At 40.4% G+C, this 21,975-nt stretch overlaps 2 protein-coding genes across 3 annotated transcripts in view; both read right to left on the minus strand.

Moving 5' to 3' along the window:
• atrx (ATRX chromatin remodeler) overlaps positions 1–8,168 on the minus strand; it is a 233,303-nt gene extending 225,135 nt beyond the window's left edge. The window contains exon 1 of one of the 2 annotated variants that reach the window (XM_048545006.2): positions 8,056–8,168. Coding sequence is in view for 1 of the 2 variants with exons in the window: in XM_048545004.2 (XP_048400961.2) it covers positions 7,575–7,594 (20 nt within the window). In the remaining variant the exon portion in view is untranslated. Of the gene's footprint in view, positions 1–7,574; positions 7,828–8,055 lie in introns of those variants that run through there. The other variant, XM_048545004.2, reaches the window with a different exon arrangement.
• Positions 8,169–11,075: 2,907 nt separating this feature from the next.
• LOC125458738 (magnesium transporter protein 1-like) overlaps positions 11,076–21,975 on the minus strand; it is a 40,079-nt gene continuing 29,179 nt past the window's right edge. Inside the window, exons 7-10 of the mRNA XM_048544296.2 lie at positions 20,563–20,626; positions 14,502–14,576; positions 13,041–13,131; positions 11,076–11,607 (exon numbers count right to left, since the gene is read on the minus strand). Coding sequence (XP_048400253.1) covers positions 11,592–11,607; positions 13,041–13,131; positions 14,502–14,576; positions 20,563–20,626 — 246 coding nt within the window. The 3' untranslated portion in view covers positions 11,076–11,591. The remainder of the gene's footprint in view (positions 11,608–13,040; positions 13,132–14,501; positions 14,577–20,562; positions 20,627–21,975) is intronic.

Raw genomic sequence — 21,975 nt, forward strand, 5'->3', positions numbered from 1 at the left:
ACTACTTCTTAAAATCCTAGGCTGCAGGCCTTCCTGACCTGAGGGCTCATCAACCTTTAGTCTAACAGTTTTCCGTGCACCTTTCCAAAGTGACGGTAATTATTTTAAAGTTTATCCTCTCAGCTCAATTGTCAGTTATCCTTGGGAAGATTTCCCGATCTACTATCATGAAAGAAATACAAAATGTTATGATCTCAGCGGATGTTAGTACTGAACAACTCAAATCCCATTCAGGAATCTGGTTTGAAATATCATATTTTGTTTCTTTTCTATTTGAATGAGGTAGTATCTCATTGGTTACATTGTGTGCTTGTGTTTCAATTTGGTTTTGACAAAACTAACAAGTTCATTATCCAAAATAAATTAAGATAAAATAGAATAAACCACATTTTGAGACAACCTTAAAGATTTTGAAACAAATGGTAAACTGCAATCCCATTTTATCCTATCAGCACTTCTTTACATTGTCAAACACCAGAGAGAATTCCCTTCCTTTCACGAAGTGTCTGACCTATAGCTGTAAGTTTCAATCACCTTTTTCTTAAGGTCTCGTGCAACTGAGTGTAGACCTGCTCAGCTCCAAACAATCCCAAATGCTGCTAGTCTGGAATGTTAAAATCCTTACATTGAGGTAACCCATTTCTTGACTTTTAAGAAATCTCCCTTCTTGAGGTGCAACTGTACTACACATCTAGCTCTAGCCAAGACTTCTGCAAAGACAAACTAAAAGTTTTTCCAACTTATGGGGGTTTCTCCCAAACAAAAGCAAAACAAAAAAAAACGTCAATCTGGCCACCTAAACTGGAAGCCTAATGCATACCTATTAACTTTGCTCGCTGGCAATGGCTAATGTAGACAGATTCCCATTAACTTCCGTGAACTACACTCACTTTCTGAAATAATTCATCATGGCTATAAAAATATAAGTTATTGTTAAACCTCTTCAGATACACACCAAAACTCACATGCCACAGCTCAAATCCAAGCTGTAAAATGATAATTAAATATAGATTTTAAAAAAATCACACTTTGCATAACACTGTTCAATGCCACAGATCTTTACTCATTTCTGATTATCCATTTCTCAGATGTTCTATTAAAGGATCAAGTCTAGCTATAGTTTCTCTTTTCCTATTCAAATACTTCTACATAAAGTTCTCCAGAAAGATGGCAAACAGAGCCTTCGCAATTCAGTGTGGAGCTGGAGGAACACAGCAGGGCCAGGCAGCTCAGAGCAGCAGGAAACTTGATGTTTTGGGTCGGGACTTTTCTTCAGAAAGGCTGTTCTAAAGGAAGGTCCCGTCCCAAAACATCAACTTTCCAGTTCCTCTGACGCTGCCTGGCTTGCTGTGTTCCTTCAGCTCCTCACTGTGTTGTCTCTAACTCCAGCATCCACAGTTCTTGCTATCTCCCTTTGCAATTCACTTTCTTTTTACAGCCTGTGATATATTTCATCCATGTCACTATGTTTACTTTCAAAGAGATCAAACCCTTAATGCTTGATTACAGTATTCATTCCAACCAAAATTAGATATTCCTCTGCCTTAATCAACGTATATTGTCATTGGCCTCATTTTCTGTCAACCAGCCGAAGTATTTAAAAACTTATCTAAAAGAAGAAAGCCTTTCTAATCCCTACAGGCCATCCGCCCACCGAGACATCCCCTTTCCTCAGTGTTTTTAAGATATCTTGGCTGCTCCTTGATCATGCTTACTTGACCAAGGCCCTACAACTTGAAAACCACAGAACTGGGATTTAATTAAAGGACTGGTCATGGAAGGAAGCATTTTTCTACACGGGGCAGGAATTAATTTCCCCAGGGCAGGATTGACTGCCACGAGGGGGTCATAGTTTTAAGGTGTTAGGAGGAAGGTAGAGAGGAGATGTCAGAGGGAGGTTCTTCACCCAGAGAGTTGTGAGCACATGGAATGCTTTGTCAGTGGTAGTCGTGGAAGCAGAGTCATTAGTGACATTTAAGCGACTGCTGGACACGCACACGGACAGCAGTGAATTGAGGGGAATGTAGGTTAGGTTATTTTATTTTTGGATTAGGATTAGTCCACGGCACAACATCGTGGGTCGAAAGGCCTGTACTGTGCTATACTTTTCTATGTTCTATGTTCTAATTCCTTTAGCAAGTCCAAGAGACTACATCTTTATTTTTTGGACAATGGACAGAAAACAAAAAAAAACTGCTTTTGAGATGGGAGAGCGTGAAAAGAGTTGTTTGTAATTTAGAAAAAAAAGTGAAGCTAACTGATGCATACGAAACAACAGAGACATTGCATTCAGACAAATAGCAACATCCGAGATGGGTTCAGGAAAGCTCAGCACAGCAATCAGCCTCTGACCACTCAGGATGCAATTTATCAGATACTGTGTTGAGTGAAACAAAAGTGCAAGGAAACTTCCAAAATCCAGCTACATCAATCTTCTCATGTCACTTTTCAACATAACATTTTCTGTACAATTTTCTGTAGAAAGAGTAGATAAACTTGGGGCAGCATGGTGGCTCAGTGGTTAGCACTACGGCCTCACAGCACCAGGGACCCGGGTTCAATTCCAGCCTTGGGCGACTGTCTGTGTGGAGTCTGCACATTCTCCCTGTGTCTGCGTGGGTTTCCTCTGGGTGCTCCGGTTTCCTCCCACAGTCCAAAGATGTGCAGCTAGGCAGATTGGCCATGCTAAATTGCCCCTAGTGTTCAGGGGTGAGTGGGTTATAGGGGAACGGGTCTGGGTGAGATTCTTCAAGGGGCGGTGTGGACTTGTTGGGCCGAAAGGCCTATTTCCACACTGTAGGGTATCTAATCTAAATAAAAACATTGAAAAAGAGTCATTCTAAACCCAAAGACAACTAGAAAGATCCCAGATCCACCATGTAAAGTGTGAGACCGTTTATAAGGTTAAAAAGTTTCCCAAGAGATTTAAAGCTATATTAAAATTAAAAGGGTGACTAGGGAGAGAATAGGTCCCCTTAAAGGTGAGCATAGCTGTCTACGTGTACAGCCATGGAAGATGGGGAGATTTTTTCATGAATATTTCTCCTCAGTGTTTACTGGAGAGAGAATCATGGATGCTAAGGAAATAAAGAAACAAGTGGGGCTATTTTCGTCTGCATACACATTGGCAGAGAGGAGGTGCTTGCAGCCTTAAAGCACATGAAGGGGGATAAATCCCCTGGGCCTCACCAAGTCCACCCTCAGTTGTTGTGGGAGGCTACAGAAAAATTGAAGAGGCCCCTGCAGAGATCTTTGCTTCATCTTTAGCCATTGGTTAAGTTCCAGAAGACTGGAGGGTGGCTAATGCTCTTTTTAAGCAAAAGCAAGCCAGGAATCTGCAGGCCACTGAGCCTAACATCAGTGGTAGGCAAATTATTGGAGAGAATACTGAAGGACAGGATCAGTCAACATTTGGTCTGATGAGGGACAGTTAGTATGGATTTGTGCGCAGGAAGTCATGTCTGTCAAATCTTTTGGAGGTTTTCAAAGAGGTAACCAAGAAGATAGATGAGGGTAGCATGGTGGATGTTGTCTATATAGACTTTAGTAAGGCCTTTGTCAAGGTCCAACACAGTAGGCTAGTCATAAAAGTTAGGTCGCTTGGGATCCAGGAAGAGCTAGCTAACTGGATTCAAATATGGCCTGATGATAGGAAGCAGAGGGTGACGGCTGAAGGTCATTTCTTGGACTGGAGGCATATGACTAGTACAGTGCCACAAGGGCTGGTACTGGGAACTTTGTTGTTCGTAGCTTACATAAATGATCTGGACTTGAAAGTAAAAGGCATGATTAGTAAGTCTGCAGATAATTAGGAGGTATCCTTGGCAGCAATGCAAGTTATCAGAAATTACAGAGGGATTTTGATCAGATGGGGAAGTGCACTGAGGACTGGTGAATTCCATTCAATACAGGTAAGCGAGAGGAGTTGCGCCTTGGAAAATCAAACCAAGGTAGGGTTTGTACAGTAAATGACAAGGTCCTGAGGACAGCTGGGGAACAGAGACACCGAGCAGCATAAGTACATAGCTCGTTGAAAGCAGCGCCACAAGTGGACAGGGTGGTGAAGAAGGCCTTTTGCGTGCTTGCCTTCATCGGTCAATGCATCGAGTACAGGAGTTGTGCCATTATGTTACAGTTGTATAATTTGTTGGTGAGGCTCCACATCGAAGTACTGTGTACAGTTTTGGTCACCCTGTTATAGGAAAGATATAGTTAAACTGGAAAGTGTGCAAAAAAAAACGTACAGGGATGTTGAGATCACACAGCTTGAGGGTGGAGGAACACAGCAGGCCAGGCAGCATCACAGGGGTAGGAAAGTTGACATTACGGGCAGGGACAAAACGTTCCTACTCAAATATTGCCTGGCCTGCAGTATTCCTCCAGCTCCACACTGTTATCTCTGACTCCGGCACTGGCAGTTCTTACTATCTCTTTACAAGAATGTTGCCTGGTCTAATTGGCCTGAGTTATAAGCGGAGTTTGGCCAGGATAGGACTTCATTCCTTGGAACATGGGGGAAATGAGGGGATAACCTTATTGAGGTGTATAATATCATGAGGGGCAGTGATAGGATGAATGAAAATAGTCTTCTCCCCAGGGATGGGGAATTGAAAACTAGAGGGCATGGGCTTAAGATGAGAGGGAAAAGATTTAAGACGGACCTGAGGGCAACTTCTTACTAACTCCGATGCTCCCAGCTTCTTCACACAGAGAGTGGTGCGTATACGGAATGAGCTACCAGAGAAAGTAGTTGAGGCAGGTAAAAAAAGCCACATTTAAAAAACATTTGGATAATTCATGGATGGGAATGGTTTACGGGGATATGGACCAAATGTGGGCAATCGGAACTAGCTAAGTGGGCAATATGGTTAGCGTGGATCAGTTTGGGCTGAAGTGCCTACATCACTCCAGTGCTCTATCACTGATGTCTGATGTTATCTGCATATCAAAGAATTGTGAAACCAATCTATTTTGTCATGATTTGGACTGGTGATACAGAACTGTGTACCACTTATGACTTTTTCCTCCCCTTCTATTCATAACATATCTATGTGCGGGGGTTTACCTGTGTGCATACGTACACAAGAGAAGTTGACAGGGATTTTAAAAGGGTGAAAGTTTAAAGGTACATAAATTACAAATCCTAGTTTTTGACTGTTCTTTTTAAGTGAGTGTTACAGCGAGCTGTTTTTATTGTTACAAACCAAGTATACTTTTCCTCCAGGTAACAATTAGTCAAAGGCAAATTTGGTATTTCAGTAGTTTCAATAAATCTTTACATTTGTGGTTATGCTGGGAATAGTGGGCTCGAATCTTCAGCACACTGTTCCAGTGAGTTACACTACAGAGGAGAGGCAAGCACTAGAGATCAAGCTAAAGTGTAACTATCCAAAACATTCAAATTATCATTGCTATGTCTAATAAGCAGCTTTCACCAGTAAAGTAGAAATAAACTCATTCATTAAAACCACAGGCCAATGCTTTAAACACCTGGCCAAACCACTTGTCAACCAGGTTATCATGCAGGACTAAGCCATACCTCTTTAATACCAATACCCATGCACCCCCACCCAATACACACACACACACACACACACACACACACACACACACACACACACACACACACACACACACACACGACAACAACAGTTCTGCAGAACACTTATGAATGGAAATATAGGCATAAACCTTGCTGGTCTGGGGTCCAAACTAAGGGTAAGAGATTACTTTCTCAGTTCCTTCAGTTTCTGGTTGACAGGCTCATGTTTCTGCCAGTCATAGACTCCATTAGTTCAGATGGCAGGCCAACAGGAAACAGTTCTTTCGAGATAACAAGGTGTAGACCTGGATGAACACAGCAGGCAAGCTGCATCATAGGAGCAGGAAAGCTGATGTATCGGGCCAGACCCTTCTTCTTTCAAATGAGTTAACAGTTCAACTTTTAAATTGTATGAGATCAGGTATATTGATTCTAGAGCTCTGATTATCAGCTAATATTTAAAAAGATATTTCTTCAGCTAGCCTTTAAAAGATTATATTGTCACTCAGGGAGCGAAAGATAGCTATTTTACCCCTTACCAGCTTATTCCAAGTGTTCACAACTACTTCACGTATTCCAAAACACACAATGCCTCAGACCAAAGGCTCTTTCTAGACCGTCTGCAGCACAAGATTTTGAAAGGGGTTAAATTTGTTTTTAGGCCATTAAGCATTGTCTTATGTCTCATCTAAAGGCTTTTAGTCTTATTATTTCAGTTCATTAAAGTCACCCTGCTTTTTAATAATCCCATATTCTTTTATTTTTTCAGCAAGTCACATGGTAAACCTTTTACAACTAGGGAATGGTCTAAAGCTTCCATTTTCTAATTCTCACAATCCAAACATGCATCATCCACCTTATTCTCCTTCAATACAGCGCACCCATCACATCAGCTAAAGCAAGTGCATTACTTTCACTCTCGTAGATAACTATATTAGACGATGAACTAGATCATACAAACTAAAAAATCCAAAAAATGCAAGAACATACAAGTACTACACATCAATGACATTTCTGAATGACTCAGATAAAAATAAACGTTAAATTGACCCTTTAAATACAGCTTGTAAACAATTCCTCAAGGTCTGAAGTTCTTCTATCAGTACATAAACTCAAAAAAAATCACAAGTACAACATGTTAATAAGTGAACTTTCATGGAATCTAACTGAAATTAAATTCTTTTTAGGCGAAGATAAAAATGATAATTGAGGATCTTTAATACTGCATCTGAAAATACATGCAGTTGAAAAGTTACTAATTTAAATACCTTCTGCCTAAGTTGAAGGTTGCTCCTTTGTATTTACAGTTGAATACAATAAAAGGCTAAGTGCAATTAAGTTTCGTTTGTTAATCTAACAGCAATGTTACATGGGTCTAACAACCCACTTGGCAAAAGCCAATACTCGATTCAAAATGGAGAATCCAAACAAAACTGTCCACAAAGTGACGTTTGGCCATCGCATCACTACCTCGCCACACTCACTTTGTTCCTCATTGAGTGAGGAAGCAACAGCGTCTGATGAACACCACACCCGCTATATACGAACGTACATTATGTGTGCGTGCGTGTGGTTATGATGCGAAACTTCAAGGATCAGCGCGCGGCCCTTGAACGGAAACCTAACGTGCAATTGGGGATTTCCTTTTGAGAGCATAATCGGTTTCCTACATGTGACCTCTCCATGCAGCAGCTTGGCAAGAGAGAGAGCTAGCGGAGGAGGCGGGGGTTTCCTACGTGCACCGGAGGCAACAAGGCCGCCATTTTTCTTAAGAAAGGGCCTTCTCTGGAGCCTCAGTGAATGCGATCGGTGGGCAAAAAACACAAGGCAGAGCGCCTCGGGAATCTAATGGGGGGGGGGGGGGGGAAAGAGTTCTGATTGGAGTGGGGCGGGAATCTGGTTCAGCGGCCGGGGCGGTGATGAAAGGTGGGAGGAGAAAAAGGAGAGTCAGAGGCGTGCAGCTACACTTTGTCAGGCTCTGCACCAGGGCCGGCATCGCTGGGTTTTCCCTCCTTCCTGCCCGGCAGTCTACCTGCGCGGCTCTGCTGTCATCTCTCCCGCGGCTCCTGTGGAAGGTGCGGCTTTGCTCCTCTCATCGGCGGCGGTGGCTGTCCCTCGTTTCTTCCCCCCTCCCGCCGCGTCACTCCTCAAGGCCTCCGGCCTGCGTCTCTCTCTCTCTCGTCCCCTCCCCTAGCTGTTTGTCTACCTACACCCCGAACAGACAATACAGCGCCATGGCGCGCACTCTCTCTCTCAGTTCGCTTCACCGACGCACAACCCTTCACCCACCCCCTTCCTTCCCCACTTTCCTATTGGGCCCGACGCATCCAGTATCCTCGGCGTCCATTGGTTGCTCCGGAGCCCCGGGCCTACCACTACACATGAGGAAAAACGGGGGAATAGAAAAACGCAATCAAATTCAAGAGAAACCCTCGAATCAACCACCACCTTCCTCCCGTCCCATATCCTTTTCTCCTTTGCCGCCCCACCCCACCACAAAAAGGGGATCACACCTGTCATTCACTCGCCGGCCCGACTACATCCCGAATCGGCCCGTCCTCCCACTTCGCGTTATCGCCATTTCTATCGAGAAAAGGAAGTTGTTCCTATAGTGACCAAGGTTGACAGTCGGAAAGGTCATGTGCTGCGCCCGCTCCTCCAATAGGATTGCGAGCTCTGCACAAGACGTCATGGAAAGATCGCTCGGGGCAGTAAACGTTGATGCTACTGGCTGCTTACGCAGCTTCATCGCATTGATTGGATGATGGTGACGTTGCTCTGGTAACTGTTACTATGGCTATTGACATGTTCAGAGAGGTAGCCAACTAGAAAATATTATTCGGGGATTTTTGAAAAAAATCGAAAATTTAATTGGATTTACGAAGGACAGACGTTGTGGTTGGAATATTCATCATTTTTCTTCGTGGTTATGATTTAATTAATGGTGCTGTGCAGGCGATGCAGAAAAAAACAATTAAATTGTTGTAAAGAAATGGTGGCAATGTTCTATGTAGGGGGTAGATCCTCATCTCCTTTCTTCACGCCTCACGTATAATACAAATAAGAGCAATACTTTTCAAGTATCACAAATGACATTGTAACAGTTAATATTTGGCATCATTGCACTTGTCCATATTTCCACAATTAGCACTGCTATTGGTCCTCTCCTGCAGCAGCATTGTAGTGTAGTGTAGTGATTGAATAAATTCTATATGTCAGCTTGACTCAGATTATTCTGACAGGGGAATTGAGTATAAGAGCCAGGAGGTTATGCTGTAGCACTATAAAATCCTGGTTAGACCTCACTTAGAATATTGTGTTCAGTTCAGGAGGAAGGATGTTGTATGTCTAAATTTGCAGGTGACACTAGGATGAGTGGTAGAGCAAAGTGTACAGTACACAGGTCACTGAAAACAGTCACGGCTATGTAGGTGGTGAAGAAGGTATTTAGAATGCTAGCCTTCAGCCTCAAGGCACTGAGTATAGCAGTTGGGACATTATATTCACCCATGACTTGTACAACTGTAACATATTGTGTACAGTTTTGGTCACTGTTATAGGGAAGACATAGTTAAACTTGGAAGTGTGCAAAAGAACATTTGCGAGAATGTTGCCTCGACTAGTAGGCCTCAGTTATAGGGAGACTGGGGCCAAAGATAGGACTTTATTCCTTGGAACATTGTTTTCCTGTAGACGCTGGTTTGAAGGAAACCAACACATATAGACCAAATACTGAACTACAGGAGCAACCATCCCAACACCCACAAACGAAGCTGCATTAGAACATTACTCCAACAAGCCACCACACACTGCAGCACAGAGGAACTACAAAAGAGCAGAAGAAAAATCACCTATACAGCGTATTCAAAAAGAACAGGTACCCAATGAACACAGTCCGCTGATTTCTCAGCGACAAACCCAAACAAACAGACAAAACAGGCCCAGAAACCATAACCGCTCTCCCCTACATCAAAGGCATTTCCGAAATGACTGCCAGACTACTCAGACCTCTTGGCAGCAGGGTAGCCCACAAACCAACCAACACACTAAAACAGCAGCTAATGAACTTAAAGACCCTATACAGACTACAAGCAAAACGAACGTCATCTACAAAATACCTTGCAAGAACTGTGACAAACACTACATTGGACAAACAGGAAGAAAGCTAGCCACCAGGATACATGAACATCAAGTAGCCACAAAACAACATGACCCACTATCACTAGTATCCTTACGTACAGATGAGGAAGGACACCACTTTGGGACAACACATCCATCCTAGGACAAGCCAAACAGACACAAAACAGGATTCCTGGAATGCCATCCTTCTAACCAGAACTCCATCAACAAACACATTGATTTGGAGCCCATCTACCATCCTCTGAGAAAAAGAACAGGAAATGACATCACCAACCCAAGGAAACCTAAACAGATAAATAGAAAGCGGGACATAACACCAGCGCTTCACCGGAGGCTCACTGATGATGTTACCTAGAATGGTGACGAAACGTCTGAAAACTAACCTTCCAGCTCAGCGAGCAATCTCACATCCATAATTAAGAACTCACTTGAAGTCAAAGTCCGGTTATATATTTGTATTGACAAATTGAATGATTATAAACAAAAATATTTGCAAAAATGTGTTATCAACACACTGGTTTTTCAAACACAACATAAATTGTTTTCAAAAGAACCCAAGATAGAACTTTGAGGGAAGTGATAAGATTAGTTATGAAAGGGAAAAGGAACTACAACTACACATTGAACATACATCTTAAATAGACTGGATGTCCTTCTTTACTCCCTGTTCAAAAGTTTGTTACCCAATTTTCCTCACTTGTTTATTCATTTTTAATTCTCTCCTAATGGCATCAACATTTTGCTAGGCTACAGTTCCAAACATCTATTTGGAGGTTATTCCACAGAAGGCCCACATAGCTTAGTCAGACTCTTCACACACCCACTTGTATCTGCACTCAATGAATTGTGATCAAAATTGATTACTCTGGCAAAGTTTCCTCATCCAGGGGTTCTGACTAATGGTTCATTGATCTATAGCTGGATCAGCTTTACCTCTGCAGTTTTACTAGGCTGTATCTGAAATGAAATGAAAATATTGGAAATCAATGTTATTTAAATGGAGTAATATTTGTTTTCTTTAAAAGGAGCACAAAATTACATTCAGAACATTTTCAAAACATATCAAATCTAACTGTGCAATTAGAGGCAATATTTAAGTCAGTTTTCATCTAATTTAGATTTAATATAAAAATAAGGCATTGAGCTAGCATTTTACAATGCATTTCAACCAACTTACATCTTTCTGGTTTTGAAACTAGTTCCCAAGGCACCATGCACTCCCCGTTATTTAATTATTAGCTGCATTCATATTTTGCACCAAACTTTCTTCGTTAACAGTTTGAATCAGTTATCACATATTAAAAGTTTTCTAGATGGTCAAACAAGCATCATTGCACTTCAAAAGAATTTACTGCAGACTAATGTTTGCTCCCAGTTATTGATACCACAGACATCAAGTCATCTCTTTATTGTAAATGCAAAATGCAAACAGCCAGTTTCACAGTATCTGTTGAAGAAAATGACTCAATGTACAGAACAGAATGTGGCATTTCAGGTCAAGCTATTGAAAATGATACTTCAATATCACATACCAACTAGTAGAAATTTAAAAGTATGCAAATCAGCCCTTCAGTTTTGATGTACAATTCAGGTTAAGGCACTTTAATCAGTCAACAGAAATGGCATACTTTTTTGAAAATTGCAAACAATTATAATTATTTTCTATTTTTCCCAGGATACCTTGAAACCGTTTCAATTTTTAAAATATTTTTCTTGTCCGATAGTAAACTTAAAAATCTGCTAAGGCACTGGAGGCTCTCTTTGGTTCAAGTCTTCCTTTGAGAGACCTTGATTGCAACAACTTTGGAAAGTAATCTGAAACACAACCAAACTCTTCTTAACTTCATGTGTTTTTTCAAGCCATGGTGCTGTCCTTCTAGTTGGTCTCTCTCTCTCTCTCTCTCCAGGATCAACTAATAAGAAAGCTAAAAGGTAAAGATAAAATGGGCAGAACTTAAAATAGACCCAATTAGCAAACATTCTAGACAAGTTAACTATATGATAACTTCACAACACATTTTAGAAAGTTAAAAGCAAACAAAATATTCAAAGCAGCTCTTTAGTTCCACTTGTATGCAAGACTATAATCAGTGTTTCTTTGCTTTGCAGGGGTATTACAAAACACACCCAAATTTTATTGACTTCCCAAGTTATAATGTAGACTTGTAGAATTCCACAGCTCCAGTCTCTGCCTCGTCATTTGCTCTCACAAATTGCTCCAGCAGCAAGGAACGCTCTCAACCCAAGTGTCTCCGAGTTGGATATACTAAGGGATAAACTCAGTTACCCCAAGAAAAGTGTATTTCTTATGCAATGCGAGGTAATACTTCAAACCGTGGATAAATACCTTGGAGTAGTTTTGCCATTTAATCAGAAGAACATACGCATAAATAAGTTGCCATTTAAAAGGATGTTATGAGGCTCCTCCACAGAACCAGCTGCATTTTTGTTCAGCTACATGTATGAGAAGAACAGATGCCATCTTTTAAAAATTTCAAAGGAAATCTACACTGCTATAAACCACACTTAACTGGAGAATATCTATACACATCTCCACTCATCTAAACCTCCCAAAACCTGAGGTTCAAACTGACAAAGGATTTATGTAATGGAGTGCTGTTGGAGGTGAGCGAGCAAAAACTGATGCGGCAGTGCAAGCCTCCCAATTCTCATTCAGATAAGACCACCTGATCTTTTAAAAGGTATTTATTTTCAAGAATGGAAAGGATTCCCAAAGACTTAACCTTCAAAATCACACTGACAAATAAACCATCTTCCCAATGAAGAATAATGCCCCGCTTAGCAGTTAGGTTAAAATCAGATTGTAGCAAGACAAATTCAAGGTACCTTAATTCCAGAGATAACTAGCACACTTTAGAGATGAGAAGCAGGGATAAATCTAAATACAAAGTTTCTCATTTTTATCAGTTTGCAAACAGACTTGATCATAAATAGCATTGCAGCAGCTTGGGAGGTATCGGAAAGATTACATCTTCTGGCTTACCCTGTTGACAACAGGCTAACAAATTAAAAATTTGAAAGTAAGACAGTAATCAAAAGCAGGAGGAGGAACAAAATCTACTTAAGACAGACCTCAAAAAAAAGCTCGCCTATCATAACCTCCAATATTTGAATGTTTGCTAAGCAATAACTCCATTGCTAATCACAGCTGTGATAATTACACCAAGCTACTGAAATTGATGAAATGGACACTGAAAAAGAGGTAACTTTGCGAACAGAAATAAGAGTCACAATTGCTGTTTGATACAGAAAATGCCCGAATACACATCCAATACATAGTTGAAGTTTGATAAAGTATTCAGTCATTACATAACTGCATGTGCTATCAATAACTCACCGATATGGATATCCATGGTATTTTGCTCTGAAAATGGACAACATTAGGCTGAAGAAAAACCCAACTAGTCCTAGTCCTGCCACACACAAAACTGAAGAGCAAAAAGAAAACAAAAGGTGAATCACCAAGCCATTGCAGCATATAAGTCTACCACAATCAGGTATATGTTTGATTTTAAAAGTCCTTACTTACTTTCTACAAAATCCATTTTAACATTATTTTTTCCTAAAATTATATCGAGTATTTATTCTTTATCCATTAGTTCAAAAGGTTTCAGCAGAAATAATCCAAATCAGTTTTTCTCAAAACGATACCATGCTAACGTGTGCACACATTGTGCTGAACTGCAGGATCTTGGACTGTAACAACTACCAGCTGAAACTATAAAATTAATACCAAAAAATATTCAGGATTGTAAATGCTAGCAGCTTATCAGGGATGGAGTGAAAAGTGATGAAACAAGATGTAAAAGGGGATTAAAACTAACATCAGCAAAAAGTTAATAATCTAGGCATATCGGTGATCAGATAAATTGATTGTGTAACATCTTCAAACTAGGTATCCATGATGCAATCAGGATAATAGAAGAGAAAAAAAGTGATACTTTAGTTAATTTACTGGAATAATCTGATTTTAAAGGGTAAGCAGTAAATGCTGACATCTATTCCTTAACAGTAAACATACAATGTTGCACTACATTTAAATCAATATGCCACTTTACCCTCACACTTAATCTCTACAAATACAAAATAATCTTTCTTCCATCGAAAATCGTGAGAAGGCTATTAACTTACAGAAATGCTCAGCTTTACGCACTTCCATTCAACATAAGAATGTAACAAGTCTATTTGTTTGACAAATTTGCTGCATTTTGTTACCATGGATTACAGGAGGAAGGATGATAGTGTGATTAACACAAATGGAACAATTTATCCATAATGCAACACAGCCACTACATTATGCAGGGCTGTCCAAAGGATGCATCAGTGCACACACTGAAGATGCCACCATGTTCCATGTGAGGAGACAGCGAGAAGCAGAAGTAGAGGTTGGATTTTATTTTGGGAGTGTTGGTGATATATGATGATCATTTGACTTAAAGATATGATTAAGTAAATGAAACGGTCCAGTTGCTGCAACACAAAATCAAAATTTGTCAAAAAGAGAGGAATAAATAACCAGTTAAATAATTACACTTTGCTTTTGCAGAAGTTATTAACTTCTTCATAGCCCAGTAAGATTCAAAGCCTTCAAGAAAAGAGGGAAAAATGGCTGAAATGTTTGGACGGTTGCAAATGTGGGGAGTTTTTTGTGAAGTTCATTCAAAATCTAACATTAGCATTTTAAAATAATGAAATTCTGGCAAGATAAATGGAATGATCATAAAAACAAAATCATACCAATACTTCAAAATTAATCTAATTAAGGTAACTAGTCGACACAGATGTACTTAGTACTTACTTCTTCTTTTGCCTATTTCCATATTAGATGTTGCTGCTTCATGAAGAAGCACCATACCTAATGTTATTGCAGCATCTGCATTGGTAGTTAAGACAAATCATATCAAATTCAAATGAATTACAATCATACAGTACAGAAACAAACTTCAGTTCAACTTGTCAGCACCAACTAGACATCTCAAACCGACCCAGTCCCATTTGCCAGCATTTGGCCCACATCCCTCCAGACCCTTCCTGTTCTAACACTCATCCAGTTGCCTTTTAAATGTTATTGTTGCACCTGCTCCACTGCTTCCTCTGACAGCTCATTCCATACATGCACCACCCTCTGAAAAGTTACCGCTCAGGCCCTTGTAAAATCTTTCCCCTCTCACCTTGAACCTATGCCCTCTAGTTTTGGATTCCCCCACCCCAGGAAAAGACATAAGAACTAGGAAGAGTAGGCCATTCAGTTCTTCGAGCCCGCTCCGCCATTCAGTAAGATCATGGCTGATCTTTTTCTTAGACTCAGATCCACATACCCGCGTTCTCACCGTATGCCTTAATTCCTTTATCGTTCAAAAAAAAAAAATCTACCTTCAGTAAACGTTTTTAAAGCTAAGTAGCATCAACTACTTCACTGGGCAATGAATTCCATAGACTAACAACCCTCTGAGCGAAGAAGTTCCTTCTCAATTCAGTCCTAATAGACCTTGACCATTTAGCCGATTCATGCCCCTCATGATCTCAAAACGTCTGTAAGGTCACCCCCATCCCCCAAAGCTCTAGAGAAAAAAGCCTCAACCTCTTCAACCTTTCCCTATAACTCAAATCAGGGCCCAGCATTAAGTGTACAAGTCCTGCCCTTGTTTGCCTTACCAAAATGCAACACCTCACATTTGTCTAAAATTAAACTCCACCTGCCATTCCTCAGCCCATTGGCCCATCTCATCAAGGTCCTCTGAGATGATCATCTTCACTGTCCAATACACCACCTATTTTGGCATCATCAGCAAACTCACTAACCATACCTCCCATATTCACATCCAAATCATTTATGATCAATGACAAACAGCAAAGGATCCAGCAACAATCTATGGGGCACACCACTGGTCACAGACCTCCAGTCCAAAAAGCATCCTTTACCACCACCCTCTTTGTATCCAGTGACTTGGAGACAGTAAGGACTGCAGATGCTGGAAGCCAGAGTCTATAGGAGAGAGGTTGGAAAAGCATGGCATGTCAGACAGCATTTGGGGGGTAGGCAAGTCAACGTTTCGGGCGCTCGGACAAAAAGAGAAGATACATAACAGGAAGAGATAAAGTAGCACGAGAGTAAAATAGTTTAGAAATAGGAGAGATCAGTTGAGGAAAATCTGAGGGAAACCTGGGGGTGGTGTGCACATACAAAATGGCAAATAATGAAAGAAAAAGGTTGGTGATGAGGCACAAGATGCCATATAGGACAATAACAATAAATAATCTGAATCAAACAAAATGACCAGGAATATAGGATTCCGGATTGCAAGGTGTTCTGGAAATACAGGGAAAGAAAATGAAGTAACAGAATTGATCAAACTGTAAAAGAACTGGAGAAGGATTTTGCAAACATTTAGGAACAACAGTTACAACATGAGGTGCATACATCAAGGTCAAATAATTCAAAGCCAGGAAATTGGAAACATGTTATAATAAGGTGCAAGTAGAGCTCAGTAAAAATGATAGGAAACTACTTATCCTAACAAAGATTAAGAGAATAGGTGGTGATTTTCTTTTGCAGTGGATGGATAGGGTTTAGGAAGGACGACAAGAAGTTGTAAGAAATATTCCCAGAATTAGATCCAACAAGGCTACCCTTGTTATACGCTTGGAAACGCATTCCAAGGATGAGGTGAGGAGCAAGTGGAACTTGTTTATTTAGTAGGAACATGGTAGAGTCATTATAATATCAAGTTTATGAAAGATTTGGAACAGGACAAGAATAAACAAGCATAAAAAATTTAACTGGATAAGTGGCCATCTTCAGTCAGGATATTACAATACAATTTAGACCAGGTGGACTGAAATTAAAGCAATGATAAGCTAAATTGCAATTCCACAACAGGAGATTGGTTCATAGTTAACTGCAGAATAGGCACATGCCTGAAAGAGGGAGAAGGGAAGAAACTGAAAATTAGATTTCTCTGAATAACAAAGCAGAATAAAAAAGGTGACGAATGACAAATGTAAAGGTTCACAACACAGATTTAATTAAAATAGACAATGCTTTGGTGGTTGACATTAGGAACAGTGTCCTGGTCAGAGACTTATAATTTGGAAGTTATAAGACAGACAGAACTACAGAATAGATTTAACATGAAGTGTGCAGCATATATTTAGGTAGGGAGAATGGGTAGCAGTAATACAAACTAAATGATACGATTGTAAAGAGGGGGCAGGAACAGAGAGAGATGTGGGTGTACTTTTTAAAAAACTAGTTTCTGGGATGACAGCATCATTAAGTTGTTTGTTACCCATCCCTAATTACCCAGAAGGCATTTAGGAGTTAAGAACATTGCTGTGGGGCTGGAGTTACATTCAGCCAGACCAGGTAAGGGTGGCAGATTTCCTTCCCTAGAGGCCATGAGTGAACTAAACGGATTTTACAACTGACAGTGATTACACAGTGACTCCGGTCAACTTTGTTCCAGGTTTTTATTAAATTCAACTGGACAGAGAGAAGGGAGTCAGTAACAAGATAGGGGGGCTCCAACGCTTCAGCTTTAATTGAGCAGAAAGAAGAAGCAGGTTAAAACATGGTCCAGAATCAGGGGCACAACACTTCATCTTCAATTCAAAGAGAAGGGAGTCAGCAACAAGATAAATCAAGCCCCAGTATTCTGTGTGTGGATATGCAGGGGCAGACAGCACAGCTTAACAGCTGCAGCTTCAGGGGATTGTTGCTTGCGCATACAAATCAAAGAGTAACACGAGAAAGCTTGCATCGGTGGGCTCAGGATTTTACTCGGAAGGAGGGATCAACTGAGAAACAACAGGAATAAGAGAGAGTAAGGGCCAATATAATGAAGTAATACAAGGAAGGAAAACTGGGACAAGGGAAGCAAGTTAGTTGTATGCTTACAAACTTTAAGTAAAGCAAGTATCTAAGGGGTTTAAGCAGCAGTTATAGCAGCAGAGCTCACAGCTGCAATATGCGCCTGTGCTATGTAGCAAATCATGAAAGCTTGAATTGTCCCCCTGCTGACATGTGCAGGAAGTATGTCCAGCTGCAACTACTGACTAATTGTATTTTGGAGCTAGAGCAACAGCTGAATTCATAGTGGAGCATCTGTGATGTAGGGTATGTCATACGTCATGTACAGCGAGGTAGTGACACTACAGGTTCAGAATGACAGACAAAAAGGGTATGGGTGACTACCAGGCAGAGTTGAAGGTGGCAAGCAGTGCAGGAGTCCCATAGCCATCCCCTTTTCTAATGGATATATCATTTTGAATACCTTAAACCCATGTCCTCCTCTAGTTTTGTACTCCCCCCACTCTTGGTAAAAGACTTTGGCTATTTACTCTTTCTAGGCCACCCAATGATTTTATAAACCTCTAAAAAGGTAACCCCCCCTCAGCCTTCAATGCTTCAGAGGAAAAAAATCCCCAGTATATTCATTCAATCTCTCCCTATAGCTCAAACCTTCCAGTCCAATCCCTATCATTTACTGAAAAAGTTCTTCCCTGGTTTACTTTACCAAAATGCAACACCTCCTTTATCCAAATTAAACTCCATCTGCCATTCCTTAGTCCATTAACTCATCTGATTGAAGTCCCATTGTACATTGTAGATAATAAGCTTCACTGTCCATTACATCAACAATTCTGGTGTGATCTGCAAACTCTCTAATCGTACCTCCTATATTCGCATGACAAAAAGCAGCAGACCCAGTTGATCCTCGTGGCACGCCACTGGTCACTAGTCTATGAAAAACATCCCCCCCACCACCCCTCTCTGATTGAATAGTAGGATGTCGTGAAGCACAGAGGATCAGGGGGACCATGGTGTGCACATCCACTGGTCACTTAAAGCAGGACAGATAGATACTTGCCTTTATTAGCTGAGGCACTGCGTTCAAGGACAGATGGTTATGTTGGAACGGTAAGTGTGTTGGTTAAGCCACAGCTAGTTCTGGAGTTCACATTATAACATGGATGTGATAGCAATAAGAGGTGTTGCAATGGAGATTTACTAAGATGTTGCCTGGGCTGGAGAGTATTAGTTATGAGGACACATCAGCTAGGCTAGGATTGTTTTTTTTGGGGCAGAGGAAACTGAAGAGGGACATGATTGAGATGTATAAAATTATGAGGGGTATAGACAAGAGTAGACAGGAAGGAACTTTTCCCCTTGACGCAGGAATCAATTACCAGGGGATGTAATTTAGAGTAAGATGCAGGAAGTTTAGAGGGGAAAATAAAACAAAAAAGTTACCCAGAAGTAGGTGGGAACCTCTGCCTACAAAAGGTCGGTAGAGGCACAAATACTCATTACATTTTAGTAGTATTTAGACGTACGCTTGCAATGTCAAGGCGTACTCCGCTATGGGCCAGGTGCTAGAAAACAGGATTAGAATAGGCAGCTGTTTGTTTTTAACAGAAGCAGACTAAATGGGCCAAAGGGCCTTTTTCTGAGGTGCAGTAACTCTATAATTCAATAACTCTAGAATTCAAATTTCACCATCTGCTATAATGGAATTTGAACCAATATCCCTTCCAGGTAATGTTACAGGACGAACAATTGTGACATGTACTTACATTTTAAGAAACTGTCAGTACAAGTTAAGAAAATTGTTTAAAAAAAACACGTGAGCTGCTTGGTTCTATTTAAAGGGTAAAACACGGAATTTATGCCAAGCCTTTCTAAAACACTTCAGGTGAAGTTGTGTTCAGTTCTGGGCACTATATATTAATCAAGGTCTTACGGAGGATACATGAGATAATTCCCAGAATGCTACCGGGAATGAAGGGCTTCAGTCGACAGACTAGGGAAGTTGAGCTTATTCTTCACAGAGAAAGTATGAGGAGTTTTGATAAGAGCATATTGAGTGGTTTGAATCAAGCAATTAAACTACATTCCATTGTAGAACATTTAGCAACCGCATACCATACATTCAGAGAGCTTGGCAAAACACCCAAGAGAACAGGGAATTGGGTAAATACTCAAAAAGGATGAAAACAACAGATAAAGCAAGTGTACATTTACTAGGTAAATCTACAAGCACAGAATTCACAGGACGCCACCTTCCAATCCAACAAGTTTATTTGAAATCAGGAACTTTTTCAGCACTGCTCCTTTGCCAAGCCTGATGAAGACGCAACACTTCAAAAGCTTTTGATTTCAAATAAACCTTTTGGACTGTAACAGTGTTAAAGGACTTCCAACTTTGTCCACACCAGCACCTCCACATCAGGTCTACAAACAGGCAACACAAACTTAGTCTGCTGAATGGTTTCCTTCTATACTGAATTAGTAGGATTTTGAAATCCGATTAGTTTTACTCAATTCTGTGGGAAGCAACTTTAATTTTACTTTATTCTCACTGATTTTTTTTTGCACGCGTCCCATTCTAATTACTTCTTTAACTTCAGAATTTCATACTGTTTCTTACAGCTAAGTAAAATTGAAAGTTGCAAGTTTCTATACGAACAGTGTAAATATTTTTGATCAACCTGTAGGGCATGATTAATTGAACCCAATCCCTCTCCTTATGGTGCTGTGCCTCAACTCTCCATCTGGTGATAAATCCAAGAAGAGGTCATATTCAAATCATCAGCAACTGAGTCCATGCTAGCCAATGATCAAATCAAACTCAAAGTTTGAGTGGCAACCATGCAGACAACTGATAAAATGTGAGCTTTTGATCCTGTGTTTTCATAACAGGCTTGTAAACTGGAAGCAGAAGTGTACATAAAATATGCCTCACCAAAAATGATATCAAACTGTAGATAATTATGGTCATTACATTGAAGTTTTTTTTTTCAGTTCTTCAGTTTTTGAATATTTAAACTATTGTGTTACAACAAAGGCCAAAGGATACTCAGCAAAATCACAATGTGTGTTTCAGCTACAAATTGTGCTTGACTGTTTCCATGAATGTAACTCTGAAAATGAGAAAAGTAACAATGATTAAAGGCTCAATAATTCAGTGTTTCAATGATAGCAATTTGCTCTGACACAGACATGCCATGTCAACAACAATAAATGTGAAAATCATACTCCCCAACTATTTCCTGTAGCCCTGTAAATTTCTTCAGGTGCTTATCCAAATTACTTTCAAAAACTATAATCGATTTTGACTCTATCCCACACAGGCTGTACACTCCAAATCCTAACAACTCACTGCATAATATTTTCATGTCATTGATTCATGTACATAAATAAAATAAAAAAAAAACAAAGAGCAGTAGATACATGGACCTCGAAAGAACCACCACCACCTGGAAATTTCCTCAAAGACACTCACCATCCTGACTTGGAAATATAACACCATTCCCTCATGTCACTCGGTCAAAATCGTAGAATTCCATGTGGGTCTAACTATAGCACATAGCTTGCAGCAGTTCAAGATGGCAGCTTTACTCCACCTTCTCAAGGGCGAGTAGGTATGGGCAATAAATGCTGGTCAGCCAGTGCCCACATCCCACGAGAGAATAAAAAAGCCACTCAACCCTTTGATTCTGTTCTACCATCCAAGATAATCAAGGCCAAATTGAATACAAGCTCAAATCTTAATTCCCATCTATCTCTAATCATCTTTCACCACTCCGCTAAACAAAAATCTACCTTAGCCTGAAAAATATTCAAGAATTCTCTTCCTAAAAATGTAGTAGAAGTAGAGTTCCAAGGACACACAGACCTCAAAGAAGGCCTTATAAACTTTCTGCTGTTTAAATGTGCAGCCACTGATTTTTAAGTAGTGACCCCTAGTTCTACACTCTCGCATAAGAGGAAATATCCTCTCCAAATGTATCTTATCTAGTTAATTTGTTGGACAACTCAAGTCAAGTTTTCTTATTTCTCAATTTGCTTGCTAGCAGGATCAGTTTCTCTCATTCCTTTGTCTGTTTCACGATTTTGAACATCTCCACCAAAACTCCTCCAACCTTCCCCTCTCAATCCCAGCTTCTTTAAACCATCCATGTTAGTGAAGTTTCTCAACCATGGAACCATTTGTGAAAATCTTTTCTGCATTCCCTCTAATGCCTCCAGGAGCCAAAACTAAAATGCAACACTCCAATTGAGTGTGAACTAATCTTTTATAAAGAAGCACTTTTTACGTTACTCTTTTACAGGATGAGCACGTTGCTGGCTGGGCGAGCAGCTGCATCTCCCCAATTTCTCTTGTGAAGTTGATGAATACCCTTCTTGAACCGGTGCAGTCCATTAGGGCAAATACATCAAAGTGCTGGCAGAAAAAAACTTTCAGGGTTTTAACCCAGCAAGTGAAGAA

This window comes from Stegostoma tigrinum, chromosome 15 (assembly GCF_030684315.1).
Source record: "Stegostoma tigrinum isolate sSteTig4 chromosome 15, sSteTig4.hap1, whole genome shotgun sequence".
NCBI lineage: Eukaryota > Metazoa > Chordata > Chondrichthyes > Orectolobiformes > Stegostomatidae > Stegostoma > Stegostoma tigrinum.